Source organism: Saimiri boliviensis, chromosome 7 (genome assembly GCF_048565385.1).
Source record: "Saimiri boliviensis isolate mSaiBol1 chromosome 7, mSaiBol1.pri, whole genome shotgun sequence".
In the NCBI taxonomy this organism is placed as follows: domain Eukaryota; kingdom Metazoa; phylum Chordata; class Mammalia; order Primates; family Cebidae; genus Saimiri; species Saimiri boliviensis.
Genome location: NC_133455.1, coordinates 96,877,090 through 96,897,941, shown reverse-complemented (window position 1 = coordinate 96,897,941; position 20,852 = coordinate 96,877,090). Strand labels below are relative to the sequence as shown.

The 20,852-nt window shown below is 43.7% G+C and overlaps 1 protein-coding gene across 1 annotated transcript in view; it reads right to left on the bottom strand.

Annotated features, from left to right (window-relative positions):
* Nucleotides 1–20,852, bottom strand: part of MUC19 (mucin 19, oligomeric) — a 160,852-nt gene that overhangs the window by 56,624 nt on the left and 83,376 nt on the right. The window contains exons 54-69 of the mRNA XM_074403475.1: nucleotides 10,554–20,588; nucleotides 9,500–9,544; nucleotides 8,717–8,770; nucleotides 7,781–7,834; nucleotides 7,583–7,636; nucleotides 7,042–7,095; nucleotides 6,734–6,929; nucleotides 6,201–6,346; nucleotides 5,855–6,112; nucleotides 5,663–5,716; nucleotides 4,650–4,703; nucleotides 4,140–4,193; nucleotides 3,485–3,538; nucleotides 2,359–2,412; nucleotides 2,181–2,234; nucleotides 113–166 (exon numbers count right to left, since the gene is read on the bottom strand). Coding sequence (XP_074259576.1) covers nucleotides 113–166; nucleotides 2,181–2,234; nucleotides 2,359–2,412; nucleotides 3,485–3,538; nucleotides 4,140–4,193; nucleotides 4,650–4,703; nucleotides 5,663–5,716; nucleotides 5,855–6,112; nucleotides 6,201–6,346; nucleotides 6,734–6,929; nucleotides 7,042–7,095; nucleotides 7,583–7,636; nucleotides 7,781–7,834; nucleotides 8,717–8,770; nucleotides 9,500–9,544; nucleotides 10,554–20,588 — 11,274 coding nt within the window. The remainder of the gene's footprint in view (nucleotides 1–112; nucleotides 167–2,180; nucleotides 2,235–2,358; nucleotides 2,413–3,484; nucleotides 3,539–4,139; nucleotides 4,194–4,649; nucleotides 4,704–5,662; nucleotides 5,717–5,854; nucleotides 6,113–6,200; nucleotides 6,347–6,733; nucleotides 6,930–7,041; nucleotides 7,096–7,582; nucleotides 7,637–7,780; nucleotides 7,835–8,716; nucleotides 8,771–9,499; nucleotides 9,545–10,553; nucleotides 20,589–20,852) is intronic.

Here is a 20,852-nt window from a genome sequence, read left to right as displayed (position 1 = left end):
TAATGGTAAGATTATATCTAATATTCCTCAGTATTGGATAAATGATTAGCATGGATATATTTCAGTCTGTTATTCTTTGGGGATATTAATGGCAGGTGAATGCAATGCTCACCTGTGGCTAATCCTCCTCTTGTGGTCCCACTTCCTCCAGTGTATGCTGTGGTCTCTGAAAGAGAGAAAAACAGAAAGGACATATTTGGAAAATATTGAAGGGCCATGAAACAGATATGATATTACTCATGGATAGAATTGTACCAAATGAGATGTCTAATTATGTAAAGATCCCTGAAGAGTTCCCTGACAATCTATACACTCACTTGTATTAGAACTTCCAGGGGAAAGAATTGTGCCAGGAGCTATCCCAGTGGTAGAAGAAACATCAAGAGTACTGTGGTCCTTACAGTGCTTATGTTTTCTCCCAAAAATCTGGCTCTAGAAAGAATCTAAATGTATCATCATTATATCCAAATAACTCTTTTTCTGGTTCTTTCCTGATGATCAGCCACATGTATTTTCTCATTAACAATTTTATGACCAAATAGAAAGATTAATCAATTTCTCAACATGTAGCAATATTCTTGGAATTCAATTAGAGGAAGATTGGTGGTTTTCTCCCAGATTCATTTATTTTACTTTAAAAAAATAAGTTTAATGGGTGCTTTAGACATTAAAAAACTAAAAATTATTTGTATTGTTTTAGGGCCATAGAAACCTTTACTAGGAATGATTTCAAGGTTAATTTACCTTGTCTCTACCTCCCAAGAACAAAATTGTTTTAAGCTCATTCTAAAACTCTGGCAACGTTTGTAAACTTACAGGAGAAATTTATCAAGACAAATTCAAGAGGGAAATTCAAAAGACACTACTGGTAATTTAAAAAAAATTAAATCTAAAAAAAATTTCTTTGACCTTAGACTCACTGTCCTTTAAAAAAAAATGCACAAAGTGGTTTTGATTTGCATTTCTCTAATGACCAGTGATGATGAGCACTTTTTCATAGGTTTGTTGGCTGCATAAATGTCTTTTGAAAAGTACCTGTTCATATCCTTTGCCCACTTTTTGAGGGGGTTCTTTGTTTTTTTCTTGTAAATTTGTTTTAGTTCTTTGTAGATTCTGGGTACTAGCCCTTTGTCACGTGGGTAGCTTGCAAAACTTTTTTCCCATTCTGTTGGTTGCCAGTTCACTCTAACGATTGTTTCTTTTGCTGTGCAGAAGCTCTTAAGTTTAATTAGATCCCATTTGTCTATGTTGGCTTCTGTTACCATTGCTTTTGGTGTTTTAGTCATTAAGTCCTTGCCTATGCCTATGCCCTTAATGGTATTGCCTGTTTTCTTCTAGGGTTTTTATGGTGTTGAGATACCATCTCATGCCATTTAGAATGGTGATCATTAAAAAATCTGGAGACAACAGATGCTGGAGAGGATATGGAGAAATAGGAATGTTTTTACATTGTTGGTGGGAGTGTAAACTAGTTCAACCATTGTGGAAGACAATGGTGATTCCTCAAGGATCTAGAAATAGAAATACCATTTGATCCAGCAATCCCATTACTGTGTAAATACCCAAAGGATTATAAATTATACTATTATAAAGACACATGCACATATATGATCATTGTGGCACTGTTTACAATAGTAAAGATTTGGAACCACCCCAAATGCCCATAAAGGATAAGGAAAATGTGGCACACATACACCATGGAATACTATGCAGCCATAAAAAAAGGATGAGTTCATGTCCTTTGCAGGGGCATGGATGAATCTGGAAACCATCATTCTTAGCAAACTGACAAAAGAACAGAAAACCAAACACCACATGTTCTTACTCATAAATGGGTGTTGAACAATGAAAACACATGGACACTGGGAGGGGAACATCACACACTGAGGTCTGTTGGGAGGTGAGGGGCTAGGGGAGCAATAGCAGGAGGTGGGGAGGTTGGGGAAGGTTAACATTAGGAGAAATACCTAAAGTAGGTGATGGGGGGTTGAAGGAAGCAAACCACCATGGCATGTGTATACCTGTGTAACAATCCTGCAAGATCTGCCCAAGTACTCCAGAACTTAAAGTATAATAAAAAAAAAATACACAATGTTCTGTAGGAAAGTTCACTTCTAAACAAGTCATAATAATGAACATCAGGATTCACATTAACTCCCAAATCATGGGCTGCTCCTCACCTGCTCTGGATTCAGTTCCAATACTGCCCCTGCCTCCTTTCAGAGTTGTAGCCTCTGTGGGAAAAAGAAAATCAAGAGGTCTAAGGGATTGAAGATCCTGAGAAAAAGCTATTCTATGATTGCAGCTCTAAAACTTTATCAGGCATTCAAGATGAAGATTTCCTTCTTATTGAACTACCTGTGTGGGTATCTCCATATGTACGGGTTGTTCCTGGGAATTCACCAGAAGTACCTAAAATGAGAAGAGTAAAAGTGCTAATAGAGCAAAGAATGCTAAAACAAGTGATAAGATCCTGAACCTCTAGAGACCTTTCCTGAGGACATCTGTTTTGGAAGGAAATGAACCGTGAGTGATTACCACTTTATTTCTTTGGCCCTCAGTTGAACACTGTTGCTTCTGGGATTCCCTTTCCATAGATCACAGTGAATGTGAAAGGAGAACTTATCTCCCCGTCACCTGTTTAACTTCCAAATGAGTTCCCTGATGTGATGTGTTAAGAAGAAAAAAGCAGACTACCTTTCATCTTTATAAATATTCCTCATCAATTACTCTTTTTTAAACATGTGAATATTTTGATATTCTATGACTTAGCTCTAAAACTTTATCAGGCATTCAAGATGAAGATTTCCTTCATCTTGAATTTCCTTCAATATTTTGATATTCACATGTTTAAAAAAGAACTCCCTAACTCTAATATTCCCATGTGATGACTTTATTTAATCTATTCTACCTGGCTTGGAATTCTGACTTCAGGTGAAACTATAGTTGTACCTAATAAAGTAAATAGAATGAAGAGCTTCAAAATAATTATTTCATCATTCCACTAATATTTATTAAGCATCTCTTCTGTGTAATATTGTTTTAGGGCCTTGGGATGTATCAGTGAGCAAAATGTTCAAAGATCTCTCTCCTAAGGCACCTTACAGTCTAGCAGCTGGAGCCCAGCAATGAACAATAAATGTAATAAACAAGTCAGTGTGAAGGATGTGAGTCAGTGCTTTGGGAAAAAGGCAAGTTGTATAAAAGGATCAGGAACCCTGATTGGCTGGGGGTATCCAGCAGCTTTCCCTCATCCCTGCTACATAACAACTAGCTCTGCCAGCCTAGGCACCTAAAAAACCAGAGGGATGAGTCAGGTGAGGCCAAGGAATTCCTAGGCACACCCAGGTTTGTGATCCTGGCATGTGGTGTTCCCAGATGAAATGAGGGTCCCATTCCTTGGCCCACCTTCATATCAATGTCTTCACTGCAGAGAACTAGGATTGGATAAAAGCCTCCCAAGGCCTTGGAGTAAAAAGCTCACCTCCTGGATGTTCTGCTTGGCTGGTGACACTCCCTACTATGGAAGTTGTGGCCCCTGAGAGAGAGAGAAAAGAAAGGAAGGAATAAAGACTAGTTTTTGAGAGAGTACACACTGTGCTGTGGGCAGAGTATGTCAACCAAAGTGCCCATGTCCAGATTTTACGTGTATTTTCAGACTTGCCTGTCTTGTAACTTCCAGGTTTCAGTGTTTTTCCAGAGACTACAATAGTAATACCCACAATAAGAAAGAGATGGTGTCACTAGCTGAACTCTTTTTCCACTTGGTTTCTATAGGAATCTCCAGTTCCCCCTTAAAAGCAAACTATTACCCTCAGACTCACAGTGCTAGTAGTAGTTCATATTTGTCCCATACAACATTTCTTTCCACAGCAGTATTACTGAGACAGTTCTTAACTATTATGTCCTTCTCTTTGGGGGGAAGAGAAGAATTTTCTCCCATATTACTTATTTATCTGTCATTGGTTTGACGTCACAATGGTTTAGTGAAGGCCGTTGTAAGCTCAGGAAATAAGGAGACTGTCTAGCCTTTTCCTCTGAATTTTCTCAATATAGTATATATAAATCAGGTAGATATTTTCAGAAGACTATTTGAAGTTGTCATTAGGAATTACAGGTCTTAGCCTAGCATCACTCACCCGTGGCTCTTCCAACACTTGCTGTTTCACTTACTCCCAGGAAAGTGGTGGCTTCTAAGGGAGACAAAGATGTAAGAGTTACCAGAGAATATTTAAGAATTGTGGAGAAGATATGGTGCTACTCGTGCAGAAAATTAATACAAAGTAGGCCAGGCACAAGGACTCATGCCTATAATCCCAGCACTTTGGGAGGCCAAGGCAGGCAAATCACAAGGTCAGGAGTTTGAGACTAGCCTGGTCAACATGGTGAAACCCCATCTCTCCTAAAAATAGAAAAAATTAGCTGGGTATAGTGATAGGCACCTGTAATCCCAGCTACTCAAGAAGCTGAAGCAGGAGAATCACTTGAACCCGGGAGGCAGAGGTTACAGTGAGCTGAGATCGTGCCACTGCACTCCAGCCTGGGCAACAGAGTGAGAGTCCATCTCAATAAATAAGTAAAGAATACAAAGGAGACATCTAAATTATGGGAGGCCACGTGGAAGATTTCATTTCAACCTGTTGACTTACCTGTCTTGGAACTGCCAGGGGCAACAGTTGTGCCAGGAGCTACCCTAGTGGTGGCTGAAACACAAGAGAAACTGACATCACCACAGTGACTCTAGTTGGTCTCCTGAAGGCCTGGCTCCAGAAATAATCTTCTTACATCTTTAAGATGTCAAAGGCCACTTTCTCTGGCTGCCCCTCTGATGTGTTTTTCCATTAATTAATAAACTACCAAAGCAATCAAAGGGGCCAAACCTGGGGATTACACCTGACCAACAGAGCGAGACAGGTGGGTTTCTCCCATACTTAACTGTTTCACTGCCAGAGGTAGAAGACAAAAATTTATTTATTTCATTACCATTTAATCCATTTTTGCTTTTCTTTTTAAATTTCATGTAATAATTGTACATATTTCTGGGTTGTATGGGAGGTTTTGATATACGTATATACTGTATAATAAGGAAGTCATGATATTTACCTTATCCATGATCTCAAACACTTATCATTTCTTTGTGGGCAGAATATTCAGAATCTCCTTGTCAAGGACATTTGAACATACACCATAACACTGTTTACCATAGGTATCTCACTGCTACAAAACACCAAAACTAATTACTCCTATCTGTGATTTTGCCCCATTGATCTAATACTAATTATTTCTCTTGCTTTGGGGGCAAGGAAACATCTATGCAGATGTGTTTTTAAAGTTCATTTATAATATCTCTACTTCCTGGGATCAAAACTATTTTTAACTTCTATAGCACTGGAAATATTTATATGTAATGTTATAGGGAAATCCCTCAAAACAATTATATCCCATTTACACATCATCTAGAAGAGTCAATCTATTAGAAAAGAGGATTTTAGGAGATTTGAAGGGAAATACTAAGTTAAAAAATATATCTGGCCTTTAATAAATTGTCTGTAAATCCTTATTTAATATTTTGTAGGAAAGCCTAGTCCTAAGCAAGTCATTCTAATGAGAGTCATGATCATGATTCACAGTAACTCCCAAATTATGGGTTGCTCTTCCTCACCTGTTCTGAATTTACTGTCAGTAGTGCCCCTGCCTCCTGTTAGAGTTGTGGCTTCTGAGGAAAGAAAGAGGAAAATCATGAGATCTAGGGAATTGGGGATATGAGTAAAAAATGTTGAGGCACTATTTTATGATTGCAGCTCTACAGAGGTATCATGCACACAAAAGGAATATTTCCTTCTCACTGAACTACCTGTGTGGGAACCTCCAGATGAAATGGTTGTCTGAAAGAATTTACCAGAAGTACCTAAAACAAGAACGTGAAGAGCTAATAGAGCGAGCAGTACTGGAATCAGCACTGTGGTCCTGAACCACTGGAAGACTTTTCTTGACAACTTCTGTTTTAGAAAAAAATACACACCATCAATCATTTTTTTGCCAGCTTGTTGTTTAATGTTCACATACTGACTATTCCCTCCACTGTAACATACAAAAAAAGCACAGAAGGATGCTTCATTTCACTTTACTGATTTCACCTACAGTGATTCCCTGCCAGTTCCAGTGGCTCCCTGCCACTCCAGAGGAGAAAAGAAGGAAACGTTTTGATTTTCCAACATTCTTATTTGTGTAACTGGTGATAGTGTGACAATAAGGTTTTAAGAATACACTCATGTCAGACGTTTTTACATTTCCCTGGTGTTTTAAGAAGCCTACCCCAACTGCCTTCAGACCTGATAAACTGCTGCTGACACCAGGTGAAACCATGAAGTAAACAGTGACACTCTACATAAGAATATGCCTGTCATTCATCTCATATTTTGTAAGCCTTTCCTCTGTGTCTGACATCATCCTCTCAGTGAAAAGAACAGATGAAGTTTCTGCCTTGTGAAATTTGTGTTTGTGAGAGAAGAAATAGAAAATAAACAAGAAGTCTAATAAACATATTCCAGAGATGGCAGCAGGTGATAGTACTTTGCAGAATTATGAGCAGAGTGGGGAGAATCATGGTTTCAGGAAAACTGCTGCAGGTCAGTAGGCCTCAGTCAGGTGTCCAGAGAACTAACACTGTCACACAGGCCATGGAGCAATGCCTGACTTAGATGACCCCGTTTCTGAAGTTCCTTAGCAGGACTACTCAGGATGGTCAGAATACATGTTGTGCTTCCAGACAAGAAGTAACTCACTTTCCATGGCCCTGTTTCTAATATATGTGTTACCCTGAGTACAAAATGACAGCGATGGGAACTCTGAAGCCTTGGATTGATGAAGCTTACCTCCTGGACCTTCTGATTCAGTGGCCCGGACCCCTCTTGTGGAACTTGTGGCCTCTGAGAGAAAAGAAAACAAAGATGAAGTCTGCAGTATGGGGAGTACAGGGTTACCAGGAGCCTGTCACCTGAGCAGCCATGGTGTAGCATTCCTGTGTGCTTTTGGACTTGCCTGTATTGTCATTCCAAGGTTCCAGAGTCTTTCCAGAGAATGCCCCAGTGGTAGCTATTAAGAAAGGGATGGGGCAGTCATGGGTCAGTATCTCATTACCATGAAGTGGGCAAAGAGTATCAAGCAAATAAATGGACACAGTCTGTATACTTATTTATTATTTCATTAAACTGGCCTTGAAATGGCAAAAGCTAATCTTTACAGTTCTCAGATAATATTCTTCCCATGGTTTATTTACCCCTCAACCACCGGTTTGCTTTTCTTAACATTTCAGCAATAGGGAGATACAAGTTAACTCTGTAGATCTGCTATGTAACTGTCAGTCAAATGACTGCATGATTACCTTGGGGGCCATGAGAAGAGTCTGTTCAAGCACAAGAAATAAGAATAGAATTTGAGATTCTGTATTTAGTTTGTGAAAAATGGTAGGAACTTTCCTAACAATGTTAATATGGGAGAAATGAGAGTATGGATCCTTTTCAAGCCACAGGTTTTATTGGATATTGTTAGCAAGTGAGTGCAATGACCCAGCAATGCTCACCTGTCACTATTCCACCTCTTGTTAACACGCTTCCTCCTATGGAAGTTGTGGCCTCTGAGAGGCAGAAAACAGAAGGGACATATTTGAAAAATATTCAATCCCTATGAAATGAGTAAGATATTACTCTTAAAAGCATCAAAGAAGACATCAAATTATAGGAAGACCTCTGAAGAGTTCCCTGCCAACCTGCAGACTCACCTGTACTGGAACTGCCAGGGGCAAGGGTTGTGCTGGGAGCCACCCCAGTCGTGACTGAAATACCAAGCGCACTAGGATCACCATGGTGATTAATCTTTCTTTCCTATAGACCTGCCTCTAGAAAGAATCTAAACCTAACTTACATCTAACTAGCACTTTCCCTAGCTCTTCCTTGGTGATAAGCCCTATGCATTTTCTGATTAACCATTTTATTACCAAAGCAACCAAAGTGACCATGTTCTCAACATGTCACTGTGATAACCTTCCTGGTATTCTCAGGCAGGAGGACAATGTGGGTTTCTCCCATGCTCACCTGTTTTCCTCTCTGTGTCTTGGCTGTCAGATGCAAGAGCGTTGCCTGCTGTGGGGTGGTTACTGACAAAGTCATGAGTGTGCTGAGAACTCCAGACATTGTGAAAATAGTTTGCCCTTCACTTGTGAAAAGGAAGCATTGACAGAGGGAAGGTGTGGTTCCTGGGTTCTTGAAGCTCCTCTGTGTTTCTCAGCTAGTTTTATCACCTCCCCTACCTTTTAAAAGCTTATAATGGTTTGTAATTTCACAGCATTCTATAATTAGTAGCTTTTCAGGAAAAAATTCTACACTGATAAAGAATTTGTTGGCCAAAAATATAGTATTAGGAAAGTAAATACAAATTGCTTTCCAGAAACTTTCTCTCTCTAGTCTCGCTATGAGTGTCATAATCAGTGATGGCAACAAAGACATGAGTTGCTCCTTCTCGCCTATTTTGAATGAAGCTTCAGTGGTGCCAACATGTTCCGTGGAAATTGTGGCCTCTGAGACATGATATGGAATTGTGAATTCTGGGGCGTTGGGTTAGTGGGAAGAGACATTTTGTGTTATTCATGAGAAAAACTCTGCAAAAATAACATCATTTCATCTGCATGTCAATAGAGATGGTTTTCTTTCCATTTTACCTGTGTTGGAAATTCCTGTTTCAACAGACGTCTCTGAATTTACTCCAGTGATACCTGAAACAAGAAAAGCAAATTTAGCAAATTCATCACAGAAGCAACTAAAAGGGCCTTTCTGAGGACTTAATGTTATAAATGGTGCAAATGCTAAATTACAAGTTTCCTTCTCTCATTTCATCTCCTCGGCCCATTTCTTCCCAGGTAACTTACAAGTGAACACAGCTGCATGCTAGACTGCTGACAGAGGGATTGAGGCTCATTTTATGCCTGCCTGTTTCACTTCCTGTTATGTCTCCCTGGTGTACCAGGGCGGACTATGGAGGAGGAAAATGAAAGATAAAGTTCTTTCTAAATATCTCTGTGATACTTTAATTTAGGTCATTTTATGACTTTATTTTATGTCATCCTTAAAGCACACCCATGCACACACATGCACAAAACCCATATGGGGTAAGAGCCAGCTTATATTTTCTTTATGGAATTTTATCTGTGTTGGAAACTTCTGAACTGGTACTGACTTCAGAAGAAATGACAGTGGTGCCTGTGAAAACAAATTGTGTGAACTTTAAAGCAGCGATGGTCTCATTCCTGTCTTCAGAGAACTAATTCTGGGAGCCAGAACTCAGGCACACTTGTTGGAGGGGCACAAACATGGCAGTTCCACAGGGATTCACAATTTGACTTGGCCTTGTGTAAAATGTGTCCTCAACCTTCGTATTCTGTTTTTAGCTGCAATCTCAAACAATAAATCAACAGAACCCAAAGTCTTGGAATGATAGCACTCACCTCCTGACAGTCCTGCTCCAGGAGTCCCTATAGCATTTGTGGTCTCTGAGAAAGAAAAGAAATGAATGAAGTAAGAACATGCTGGATGGTTGGGTGAGGTGGCTCACACCTATAATTCCAGCACTTTGGGAGCCCAAGGCTGGCAGATCACTTGAGTACAGCAGTTTAAGACCAGACTGGGTAACATTGTGAAACCCCATCTCTCTATATATATAAAAAAAAAGCCTGTAGTCCCAGCTACCTGGGAGGCTGAGGTGGCAGGATCACCTGAGTCTAGGAGGTCAAGGCTGCAGTGAGCCAAGATCATGTTCCTGTATTCCAGCCTCGGCAACAGGGTGAGAAAGAGGAAAGAAAGAAAAGGAAAGAAGGAAGAAAGGAAGGAAGAGAGAGGAAGAGAGAGAGAGAGAGAGATAGAGATAGATAGAGAGAGAGAGAGAGAGAGAGAGAGAGAGAAAGGAAGGAAGAAAGGGAGAGATCAAGAGAAAGAATGGAAGAGAAAGAAAGAAGAAAAGAAAGAAAAAGAAAGAAAGAGAAATTGAAAGAAGAAAGAAAGAGAGAAAGAAGAAAAGAAAGAGATAAGATAACGTGCTTCTTCAGTTTTTCCTGGTTAAAGCAATAATTGATTATCAGCTTTACATGGTACATCTTAGTAAATATAGTGAACTTACTGCCCCTTATGTAAATTTTGAATTTAGACACTAATAAATCTAGGTTATCTCTTAAACATTTCTCCTGAATTTAGGAATTTAGGTCCTTGGTTAAATCATAATCAACTCATCTTAGGATCAAATTGGGGTTCAGTCACACTTATGTTGGACCACACCAGAGCACCCAAGGTGAGCTGTGCCTGCTAGGCTCTCAACTGTAGTGGCCGCAGAATCCCCATGAAAACATGAACTCAAAATGTCTAAGGAATCAATAATATTCTGAAAAGCCCCCATTATTGTTCACCAGTTTGAATTCTTAATAACATATTTAATTGTGATAAATTTACACAGATTTAAAAATCATATTGTTCACATTAAATGATCTATCTTTAGCTAACTAGACTTGCCTTCATGGGTTGTAACTTTAGTTCCTAGCTCTCCGGTAGTTCCTGTTCCAGTGGTTGTGCCAGCTGATGGTCCAGATGTAACTGATCTTACAGCTGATAATCCAGTTGTCCCTGTCAGTCCAGCTGATAGTCCATCTGTACCTGTTATTCCAGCTGATGGTCTAGTTTCCCTTGATTCTTCAACAGATGTTCTGGTTGTTGCTGTTTTTTCAGCTGAAATGCTTGTCCCAGATCTTCCAGATGATCCAGTTGTCCCTGTCACCCCAAATGATGATCCAATTGTCCCTCTCACCCCAGCTGATAGCTCAGTTGTCCCTGTCACTTTAGCTGGTGGTCCAGTTGTACCTGTCACCCCACCTGATAGTCCAATTGTCCCTGTCACTTCAGTTGATGGTCCAGTGGTCCCTGTCACTCCAACTGAGAGTCTAATTTTCCCTGTCACTTCAGCTGACAGTCCAGGTGTCCCTGTCACTCTAGCTGATAATCCAGTTGTTCCTGTCACTCCAGCTGACAGTCCAGTTGTCCCTGTCACTGCAGCTGATTCAATTGTACCTGCCACCCTAGCTGATAGTCCACTTGTCCCTGTTACTGAAGCTGACAGTCCAGGTGTCCCTGTCACCCCAGCAAGTGATCCAATTTTCCCTGTCACCCCAGCTTGTAGCTCAGATGTCCATGTCACTCCAACTGATGATCCAATTGTCCCTGTCACCCCAGCTGATGATCCAGTAGTCCCTGTCACCCCTGCTGCTAGTCCATTTGTCCCCATCACCCCAGCTGATAGTTCAGTGGTCCCTGTTGCTCCAGCTGATGGTCCAGTTGTCCCCATCACTTCAGCTGATGGTCCATTTGTACCTGTTATTTCAGCTGATGGTCCAGTTGTCTGTGATTCTTCAACTGATGTTCTGGTTGTTCCTGTTTTTACAGCTGATGGTATACTTGTCCCTGATCTTACAGATGACCCAGTTGTCCCTGTCACTCCAGCTGATAGTCCAGTTGTCCCTGTTGCTTCAGCTGGTGATCCAACTGTCCCTGTCACCCCAACTGATAGTTCAGTCGTCCCTGTTGCTCCAGCTGATGGTCCAGTTGTCCCTGTCACTCCAGCTGATAGTCTAGTTGTTGCTGCTGCTTCATCTGACAGTCCAGTTGTCTCTGCCACTCCACCTGATGATCCAGTTGTGCCTGTTACCCAAGCTGATGATCCAGTTGTCCCTGTCACCCCAGCTGATAGTCCAGTTATCCCTGTCCCCCCAGCTGGTCTACTTGTCCCTGTCATCCCAGCTGGTGATCCAATTGTCCCTGTCACTCCAGCTGATAGTCTACTTGTCCCTGTCAGTCCAGTTGTCCCTGTCACTTCAGCTGGTGATCCAATTGACTCTGTCACCCCAGCTGAGAGTCTACTAGTCCCTGTCACTCCAGCTGGTGATCCAATTTTCCCTGTCACCCCAGCTGATAGTCCACTTGTCCCTGTCAGTCCAGTTGTCCTTGTTGCTTCAGCTGGCAATCCAATTGTCCTCGTCACTCCAGCTGACAGTCCACTTGTCTCTGTCACTCCAGCTGATGGTCTGCTTGTCCCTGTCACTCCAGCTGACAGTCCACTTGTCCCTGTCACTCCAGCTAATAGTCCACTTGTCCCTGTCATTCCAGCTGATAGTCTGCTTGTCCCTGTCACCCCAGCTGACAGTCTAGTTGTCCCTGTTGCTACAGCTGGTGATGCAACTGTCCCTGTCACCCCAGCTGATAGCCCAGTTGTTCCTGTCACTCCTAGTCCACTTGTCCCTGTCACTCCAGCTGATAGTCCAGTTGTCCCTGTGGCTTCAGCTGGTGATCCAATTGTCTCTGTCACCCCAGCTGATGATCCAGTTATCCCTGTCACTCCAGCTGATAATCCACTTGTCCCTGTCACTCCAGCTGACAGTCCACTTGTCACTGTCACTTCAGCTGGTGATTCAATTGTCCCTGTCACTCCAGCTGATAGTCTACTTGCCCCTGTCACTCCAGGTAATAGACCACTTGTCCCTGTCACTCCAGCTGAGAGTCCACTTGTCCCTGTTGCTTCAGCTGGTGATCCAATTGTCCCTGTCACACCAGCTGATAGTCCAGTTGTCCCTGTTGCTTCAGCTGGTGATCCAATTGTCCCTGTCACTCCAGATGATAGTCCACTTATCACTGTTACCCCAGCTGATAGTCCACTTGTCCCTGTCACTCCAGCTGATAGTCCACTTGTCCCTGTCACTCCAGCTGATAGTCCACTTGTCCCTGTCACTCCAGTTAATAGTCTACTTGTCCCTGTCACTCCAGCTGATAGTCCAGTTGTCCCTGTTGCTTCAGCTGGTGATCCAATTGTCCCTGTCACTCCAGCTGATAGCCCAGTTGTCCCTGTCATTCCAGCTGAGAGTCCACTTGTCCCTGTCACTCCAGCTGATAGTCCACTTGTCCCTGTCACTCCAGTTAATAGTCCACTTGTCCCTGTCACTCCAGCTGATAGTCCAGTTGTCCCTGTTGCTTCAGCTGGTGATCCAATTGTCCCTGTCACTCCAGATAGTCCAGTTGTCCCTGTCACTCCAGCTGAGAGTCCACTTATCCCTGTCACTCCAGTTAATAGTCCACTTGTCCCTGTCACTCCAGCTGATAGCTCAGTTGTCCCTGTTGCTTCAGCTGGTGATCCAATTGTCCCTGTCACCTCAGATGATAGTCCAGTTGTCCCTGTCACTCCAGCTGATAGTCCACTTGTCCCTGTCACCCCAGCTGATAGTCCACTTGTCCCTGTCACTCCAGTGGGTGATCTAACTGTTCCTGTTACCCCAGTTGGTAGCCCAGTTGTCCCTGTCACCCTAGCTAATAGTCCACTTGTCCCTGTTACTCTAGACAATAGTTCACTTGTCCCTGTTACTCCAGCTGATAGTCCAACTGTCCCTCTTGTTTCAGCTGGTGATCCAAATGTCCCTGTCACTCCTGCTGATGGTGCAGTTATCCCTGTCCCTACAGCTGATGGTCTACTTGTTCCTATCACCCCAGACGATAGTCTATTTGTCCCTGTCACCCCAGGTGATAGTCTACTTGTCCCTGTCACTCCAGTTGGTAATCTAATTGTTCCTGTCACCTGAGCTGATAGTCCACTTGCCCCTGTTACTCCAGCTGATAGTCCACTTGTCCCTGTTGGTTCAGCTGATGATCCAATTGTCCCTGTCACCCCAGCTGATAGCCCAGTTGTCCCTGTCATTCCAGCTGAGAGTCCACTTGTTCCTGTCACTCCAGCTGATAGTACAGTTGTCCCTGTTGCTTCAGCTGGAGAGCCAATTGTCCCTGTCACCCCAGCTGATAGCACAGTTGTTTCTGTCACTCCTAGTCCACTTGTCCCTGTAACTCCAGCTGATAGTTCAGTTGTCCCTATTGCTTCAGCTAGTGATCCAATTGTCCCTGTCACCCCAGATGAGGATCCAGTTACCCCTGTCACTCTAGCTGATAATCCACTTGTCCCTGTCACTCCAGATAATCCAGTTGTCCCTGTCACTCCAGCTGATAGTCCAGTTGTCCCTGTCACTTCAGCTGACAGTCCACTTGCCCCTGTCACTCCAGCTGACAGGCCAGTTGTCCCTGTCACTTCAGCTGGTGAACCAATTGTCCCTGTCACACCAGCTGACCCAGTTGTCCATGCCACCCCAGCTGATAGTCCACTTGTCCCTGTCACTCCAGCTGACAGTCCACTTGTCCCTGTTACTCCAGCTGATAGTTCACTTGTCCCTGTCACTCCAGCTGGTGATCCAATTGTTCCTGTTAGCCCAGCTGAGAGCCCACTTGTCACTGTCACCTCAGCTGATGAGGCAATTGTCCCTGTCACCCCAGATGGTAGTCCACTTGTCTCTGTGGTTTCAGATGGTGGTCCACTTGTCCCTGTCACCCCAGCTGATAGCCCAGTTGTTCCTGTCACTCCAGCTGATAATCCACTTGTCCCTGTCACTCCAGCTGATAGTCCACTTGTCCCTGTCACTCTAACTGACAGTCCAGGTGTCCCTGTTGCTTCAGCTAGTGATCCAATTGTCCCTGTCACCCCAGATGACAGTCCACTTGTCCCTGTCACTCCAGCTGACAGTCCACTTGTCCCTGTCACTCCAGTTGGTGATCCAATTGTTCCTGTTACCCCAGCTGAGAACCCACTTGTCACTGTCACACCAGCCAATGATCCAATTGTCCCTGGCAACCCAGATGGTAGTCCACTTGTCCCTGTCACTCCTGCCAATAGTTCACTCGTCCCTGTTACTCCAGCTGATAGGCCACTTGTCCCTGTTGCTTCAGCTCGTGATCCAATTGTCTCTGTCACCCCAGCTGCTGGCCCAGCTGTCCCTGTCACTCCAGCTGATAACCCACTTGTCCCTGTCATTCCAGATGACAGTCTGGTTGTCCCTGTCACTCCAGCTGACAGTCCACTTGTCCCTGTCCTTTCAGCTGATAGGCCAGTAGTCTCTATACCCCCAGCTGATAGGCCAGTCGTCCCTGTCACTTCAGCTGGTGAACCAATTGTCCCTGTCACCCCAGCTGATGATTCAATTGTCCATGTCACCCCAGCTGATAGTCCACTTGTCCCTGTCACTCCAGCTGAAAGTATATTTGTCCCTGTCACTCCAGCTGAAAGTATATTTGCCCCTGTCACTTCAGCTGACAGTCCACTTGTCCCTGTCACTCCAGCTGATAGTCTAGTTGTCCCTGTTGCTTCAGCTGGTGAACCAATTGTCCCTGTCACCCCAGCTGATGATTCAATTGTCTGTGTCACCCCAGCTGACAGTCCACTTGTCCCTGTCACTCCAGCTGAAAGTATATTTGTCCCTGTCACTTCAGCTGACAGTCCACTTGTCCCTGTCACTCCAGCTGATAGTCCAGTTGTCCCTGTCACTCCAGCTGATAGGTCAGCTGTCCCTGTTGCTTCAGCTGGTGACCCAATTGTCCCTGTCACCCCAGCTGATAGCCCAGTTGCCCCTGTCACTCCAGCTGATAATCCACTTGTCCCTGTCACCCCAACTGAGAGCCCAGTTGTCCCTATCACTTCAGCTGAGAATCCACTTTTCCCTGTCACTCCAGCTGATAGTCTAGTTGTCCCCGTTGCTTCAGCTGGTGATCCAATTGTCTCTGTAATCCCAGCTGATAGCCCAGTTGGCCCTGTCACTCCAGCTGAGAGTCCACTTATCCCTGTCACTCCAGCTGATAATCCACTTGTCCCTGTCACTCCAGCTGACAGTCCACTTGTCCCTGTCACTCCAGCTGACAGTCCACTTGTCCCTGTTGCTTCAGCTGGTGATCCAATTGTCCCTGTCACCTCAGATGATAGCACAGTTGTCCCTGTCATTCCATCTGATAGTCCACTTGTCCCTGTCACTCCAGCTGATAATCCACTTGTCCCTGTCACTCCAGCTGATAGTCCACTTGTCCCTGTCACTCCAGCTGACAGTCCAATTGTCCCTGTCACTCCAGCTGACAGTCCAGTTGTCCCTGTTGCTTCAGCTGGTGATCCAATTGTCCCTGTCACCCCAGATGATAGCACAGTTGTCCCTGTCATTCCATCTGATAGTCCACTTGTCCCTGTCACTCCAGCTGATAGTAAACTTGTCCCTGTCACTCCAGTTGACAGTACACTTGTCCCTGTCACTTCAGCTGACAGTTCACTTGTCCCTGTCACTTCAGCTGGTGATCCAATTGTCCCTGTCACTCCAGCTGATAGCCCAGTTGTCCCTGACACTCCAGCTGATAGTCCACTTGTCCCTGTTACTCCAGCTGATAGTCCAGTTTTTCCTGTTACTCCAGCTAGTGATCCAATTGTTCCTGTCACCCCAGTTGATAGTTGTGATAGTCCTATCACTTCAGTTGATAAACCAGTAGTCCCTATCACCCCAGCTGATGGTCTAGTTGTCCCTGTCACCCCAGCTGTTGATCCAGTTGTCCCTGTCATTTCAGCTGACAGTCCAGGTATCCCTGTCACTTCAACTGATGGTCCAGTTGTCCCTCTCACTCCTGCTGATGGTCCAGTTGGCCCCATCACTTCAGCTGATAGTCCATCTGTACCTGTTAGTCCAGGTGATGGTCCACTTGTCCTTGATTCTTCAACTGATGTTCTAGTTGTTCCTGTTTTTCCAGCTGATTGTATACTTGTCTCTGATCTTGCAGATGACCCAGTTGTCCCTGTGACTCCAGCTGATAGTCCAGTTGTTCCTGTTGCTTCAGCTGACAGTCCAGTTGTCCCTGTTACTCCAACTGATGATTCAGTTATTGTCATGTCAGCTGATGATCCAGTTTTCCCTGTGACTCCAACTGATAATCTAGTTTTTCCTGTCACCCTAGCTGATGATCCAGTTGTCCCTGTCACCCCTGTTGATGATCCAGTTGTCTCTGTTACTCCAGCTGATAGTCCAGTTGTCCCTGTTACTTTAGCTAAGGTTCCAGTTGTCCCTCTCACTCCAGATGGTGGTCCATTTGTACCTGTCACCCCAGCTGTTGGTACAGTAATTCCTGATCTTACATCTGATGGTTCAGTTGTCCCTGATTCTTTAACTAATGATCCAGTTGTTTCTGTTTCTCCAGATGATGTTCTAGTTGTTTCTGATAATCTAAGAGATTGTACAGTTGTCCCTGATACTGCAGCTGATGATCCAGTTGTCTGAGTTACTGCAGGTAATTTTCCAGGTGTCACTGTTACTTCTGCTGATGGACCAGAGGTTTCTGTCAATTCAGAAACTGTCTCTGTTGTCACTGATACTGCAGCTGATTGTCCAGTTGTCTCTGTTCCTCCAACTGATGGACTAGTTGTACCCAGTCCTCCAGATGAAGTTCCAGCTGTCCATGATCCTATAACTAATGGTCTGGTTGTTCCTGATCCAGTAATAGATGGTCCAGTTGTCCCTGTAGCTTCAGCTGATAATCCAGTTGTTACTGATCCTACAAGAGATTTTCCAGTTGTCAACGAGCCTTCAACAAAAAGTCCTGTTGTTACTACCACTCCAGCTGACTGTGCAGATATCCCTGTCAATCCAGTAAATGGTCCTGTGGTCCCTGATATTTCAGGTGATTGTCCAGTGGTCCCTGTTCTTCCAACTGATGATGTAGTTGTACTTAATCCTCCAAATGAGGTTTTTGCAGTTGTCCTTACTCCTGTAACAGATGATCCAGTTGTCTCTGATCCTACCGCAGATGGTTTAGTGGGTCCTGTCACTCCAGCCAATGGTTCAGTTGCTCCAGTCACTCTATATGAGTCTCCAGATGTAACTGTCACTCTAGCTGATGGTGTAGTTGTCTTTCCTTCTACAATAGGTGGTTCAGTTGTCCCCAGCCCATCAGCTGATGGTTCAGTAGTCTCTAAACCTACAGCAGATGGTCTAGTGGTCCCTAATCCTTTACTTGCTGGTCCTGTGGTTCCTGTCACTCCAGCTGATGGTCCAGTTACCCCAGTCATTCTAGCTGATTGTCCAGATGTCACTCTCAATCCAACTGATGGTCCGGTTGTCTCTGATTTTACAACAGGAGGTCCAGTTGTTCCTGATCCTACAACTGAAGGTCTAGCTGTCTCTAGTCCTACAGTAGATGATCCAGTTGTCACTAATCCTTCAACAAATGAACCCGTTGTTAGTGCCACTCCAGCTGATTGTGCAGTTGTCCCAGTCATTCCAGTTGATTGTCCAGATGTTGTCAACCCAGCAAATGATTCTGTTGTCCCTGAGTTCACAGCTGATTGCCCAGTTGTCTCTGTTTCTCCATCTGATAATCTTGTTGTACCTGATCCTCCAGCTAAAGTTCCAGTTGTCCTTCTTCCTATAACAGGTGGTCCAGTTGTCCCTGATTTGACAAAAGATGGCATCATTGTTTCTGTCACTACAGCTGGTACTCCAGATGCCCCAGTATTTCTAGCTGATGGTCCAAATGTTGCTGTCACTCCAGCTGATAGTCTAGTTGTTCCTGATCCTTCATGTAATGGTCCAGTTGTTACTGATTTTCTTGATAATGACTCAGTTGTCCCTGATCCTCCTGATGATAGCCTTGTCCCTGTCACTCCAGCTGATGATTCAGTTGTACCTGATGCACTAGCTAATGGTCTAGTTGCTCCTGATCCCACAATAGATGATTCAGTTGCCCCTGATCCTTCAGTTGATGGTCCAGTTGTTTCTGTCACCCCAACTGATGCTTCAACTGTCCCAGTCATGCTGGCTGATTGTACAGATGTCACTGTCACTCTACCTGATAGTCTAGCGGTCTCTGATTCTAAACGAGTTGATCTAGTTGTAGTGAATCCTTCAACAAATGGTCCTGTTGTCACTGCAACTCCAGCTGATTTTTCATATGTCATTGTTACTCCAGCTGATTTTGGAGATATCCCAGTCACTCCAACCAGTTGTCCAGATGTTCCCATCAATCCAGAAAGTGATACAGTTGTTTCTGATCTTGCAGTTGATTGTCTGGTTGCCCCTGTTTCTCCATCTGATGGTCTTGTTGTACTTGAACCTCCAGATAAAGTTCCAGTTGTGACTGATCCTATAACTAATGATCTAGTTGCTTCTGATCCAATAACAAATGGTACAGTTGTGACTAATCCTTCAGTTGATGGTCTGGTTGTTCTTGTCTCTCCAGTTGATGATCCAGTTGTCCCAGTCATGCTGGCTGATTGTCCAGATGTTCCTGTCACTCCAGCTGATGATTCAGTTGTCTCTGATTCTAAAAGAGATTGTCCAGTTGCAGCTGATCCTTCAACCAATATTCCTGTTGTCATTGCCATTCCAGGCGATTTTTCAGATGTTATTTTCACTGCAGCTGAATTTGAAGATTTCCCAGTCACTATAGCTGATTGTTCAAATTTTCCTGTCAATGCAAAAAGTGGTCCAGTTGTTTCTGACCTTGCAGTTGATTGTTCAGTTGTCCCTGTGCCTCCACCTGATGACCTTGTTGTAGTTGAACCTCCAGATGAAGTTCCAGTTGTCCGTGATCCTATAACTAATGGTCTAGTTGTTTCTGATCCAATGACAGATGGTCTGGTTGCCTCTGATCCTTCTGTTGATGGTATAGTTGTCTCTGTTATTTCATCTAGTGGTCTACTTGTACCTGATCCTGTAGCTGATGATTCAATTCTTCCTGATACTTCAGCTGATGTTCCAGTTACATCTGTCACTCTAGCTGATGGTATTGTTGTTCCTGATCCTTCACCTGATTGTACAGTTGTCTCAGTTCCTCCAACTGATGGTCTTGTTGTACCTGATCTTCCAGTTGATGGTGCAGATCCTGCAGATGTTGGTCCTGATTCTACAACAGATGGTCCTGATTCTATGACAGATTTTCCAGTTGTCCCTGATCCTTTGCCTGATTGTCCAATTGTTCCTGTCACTAGAACAAATGGTCCATTTGTTCCTGATTCTTCAGCTGATGGTGTAGTTGTTTCTGCCACTCTAGGTGATGGTTCAGTTGTTCTTGTCACTCTAGATGATAATCTAGTTGTCCCTGATCCCACAACAGATGGTCCAGTTGTTCTTGACCCATCAACTGATGGTTCAGTTGTCCCTGTTTCTCTAGCAGATGATCTACTTGTACCTAATCCTCCAGTAAAAGACCCAGTTGTCCCTGATTCTGTAGCTGATAATCTAGTTGTTTTTGATTCTATAACCAATTGTCCACTTGTCCCTGAAACTTCAGCTAATGGTCCAGTTGTCACTGATTCTCTTGATGAAGGTTCAGTTGTCCTTGACCCTCCAGATAATGATCCAGTTGTTCTTAATTCTGAAATTAATGGTCTGGTTGCCCCTGATATTTCAGTTAATGATTCAGTTGTCCCTGACACTCCAACTGATGGTTCAGATGCTCCTGTGACTCCTGACAATTGTTCAGAAGTCCTTTTCCCTGCAACTGATGTTCCAGTTGCTCCTGATGTTGTATCTGATGGCTTCATTGTCCCTGAAACTTTGGATGATGATTTACTTGTCCCTGTTATTTCAGATGATTGTCCATAATTCCCTATTACTGTAGCTGATGGTCCAGATGTCTCTGTCTCTCGAGTTGATGATCTAGTTGCCCCTGTCACAAACAAATAATACAAGTAGAATGATGTTAATAAGCTGTTTTGATCCTTGGTTAACCTTCAAGGCTCATGCTGCTTTATTTCTCTAGTATAGCTTTTATACATCTTCATCTCCATAATCACCATATTATTTCTTCATACTTTTCTTTTTGCTACACTGTAACTTCTTTATATATATATATATATGTGTGTGTGTGTGTGTGTGTGTGTGTGTGTGTGTGTGTGTAAAGTCTCACTCCGTTGTCCAGGCTGATCACAAA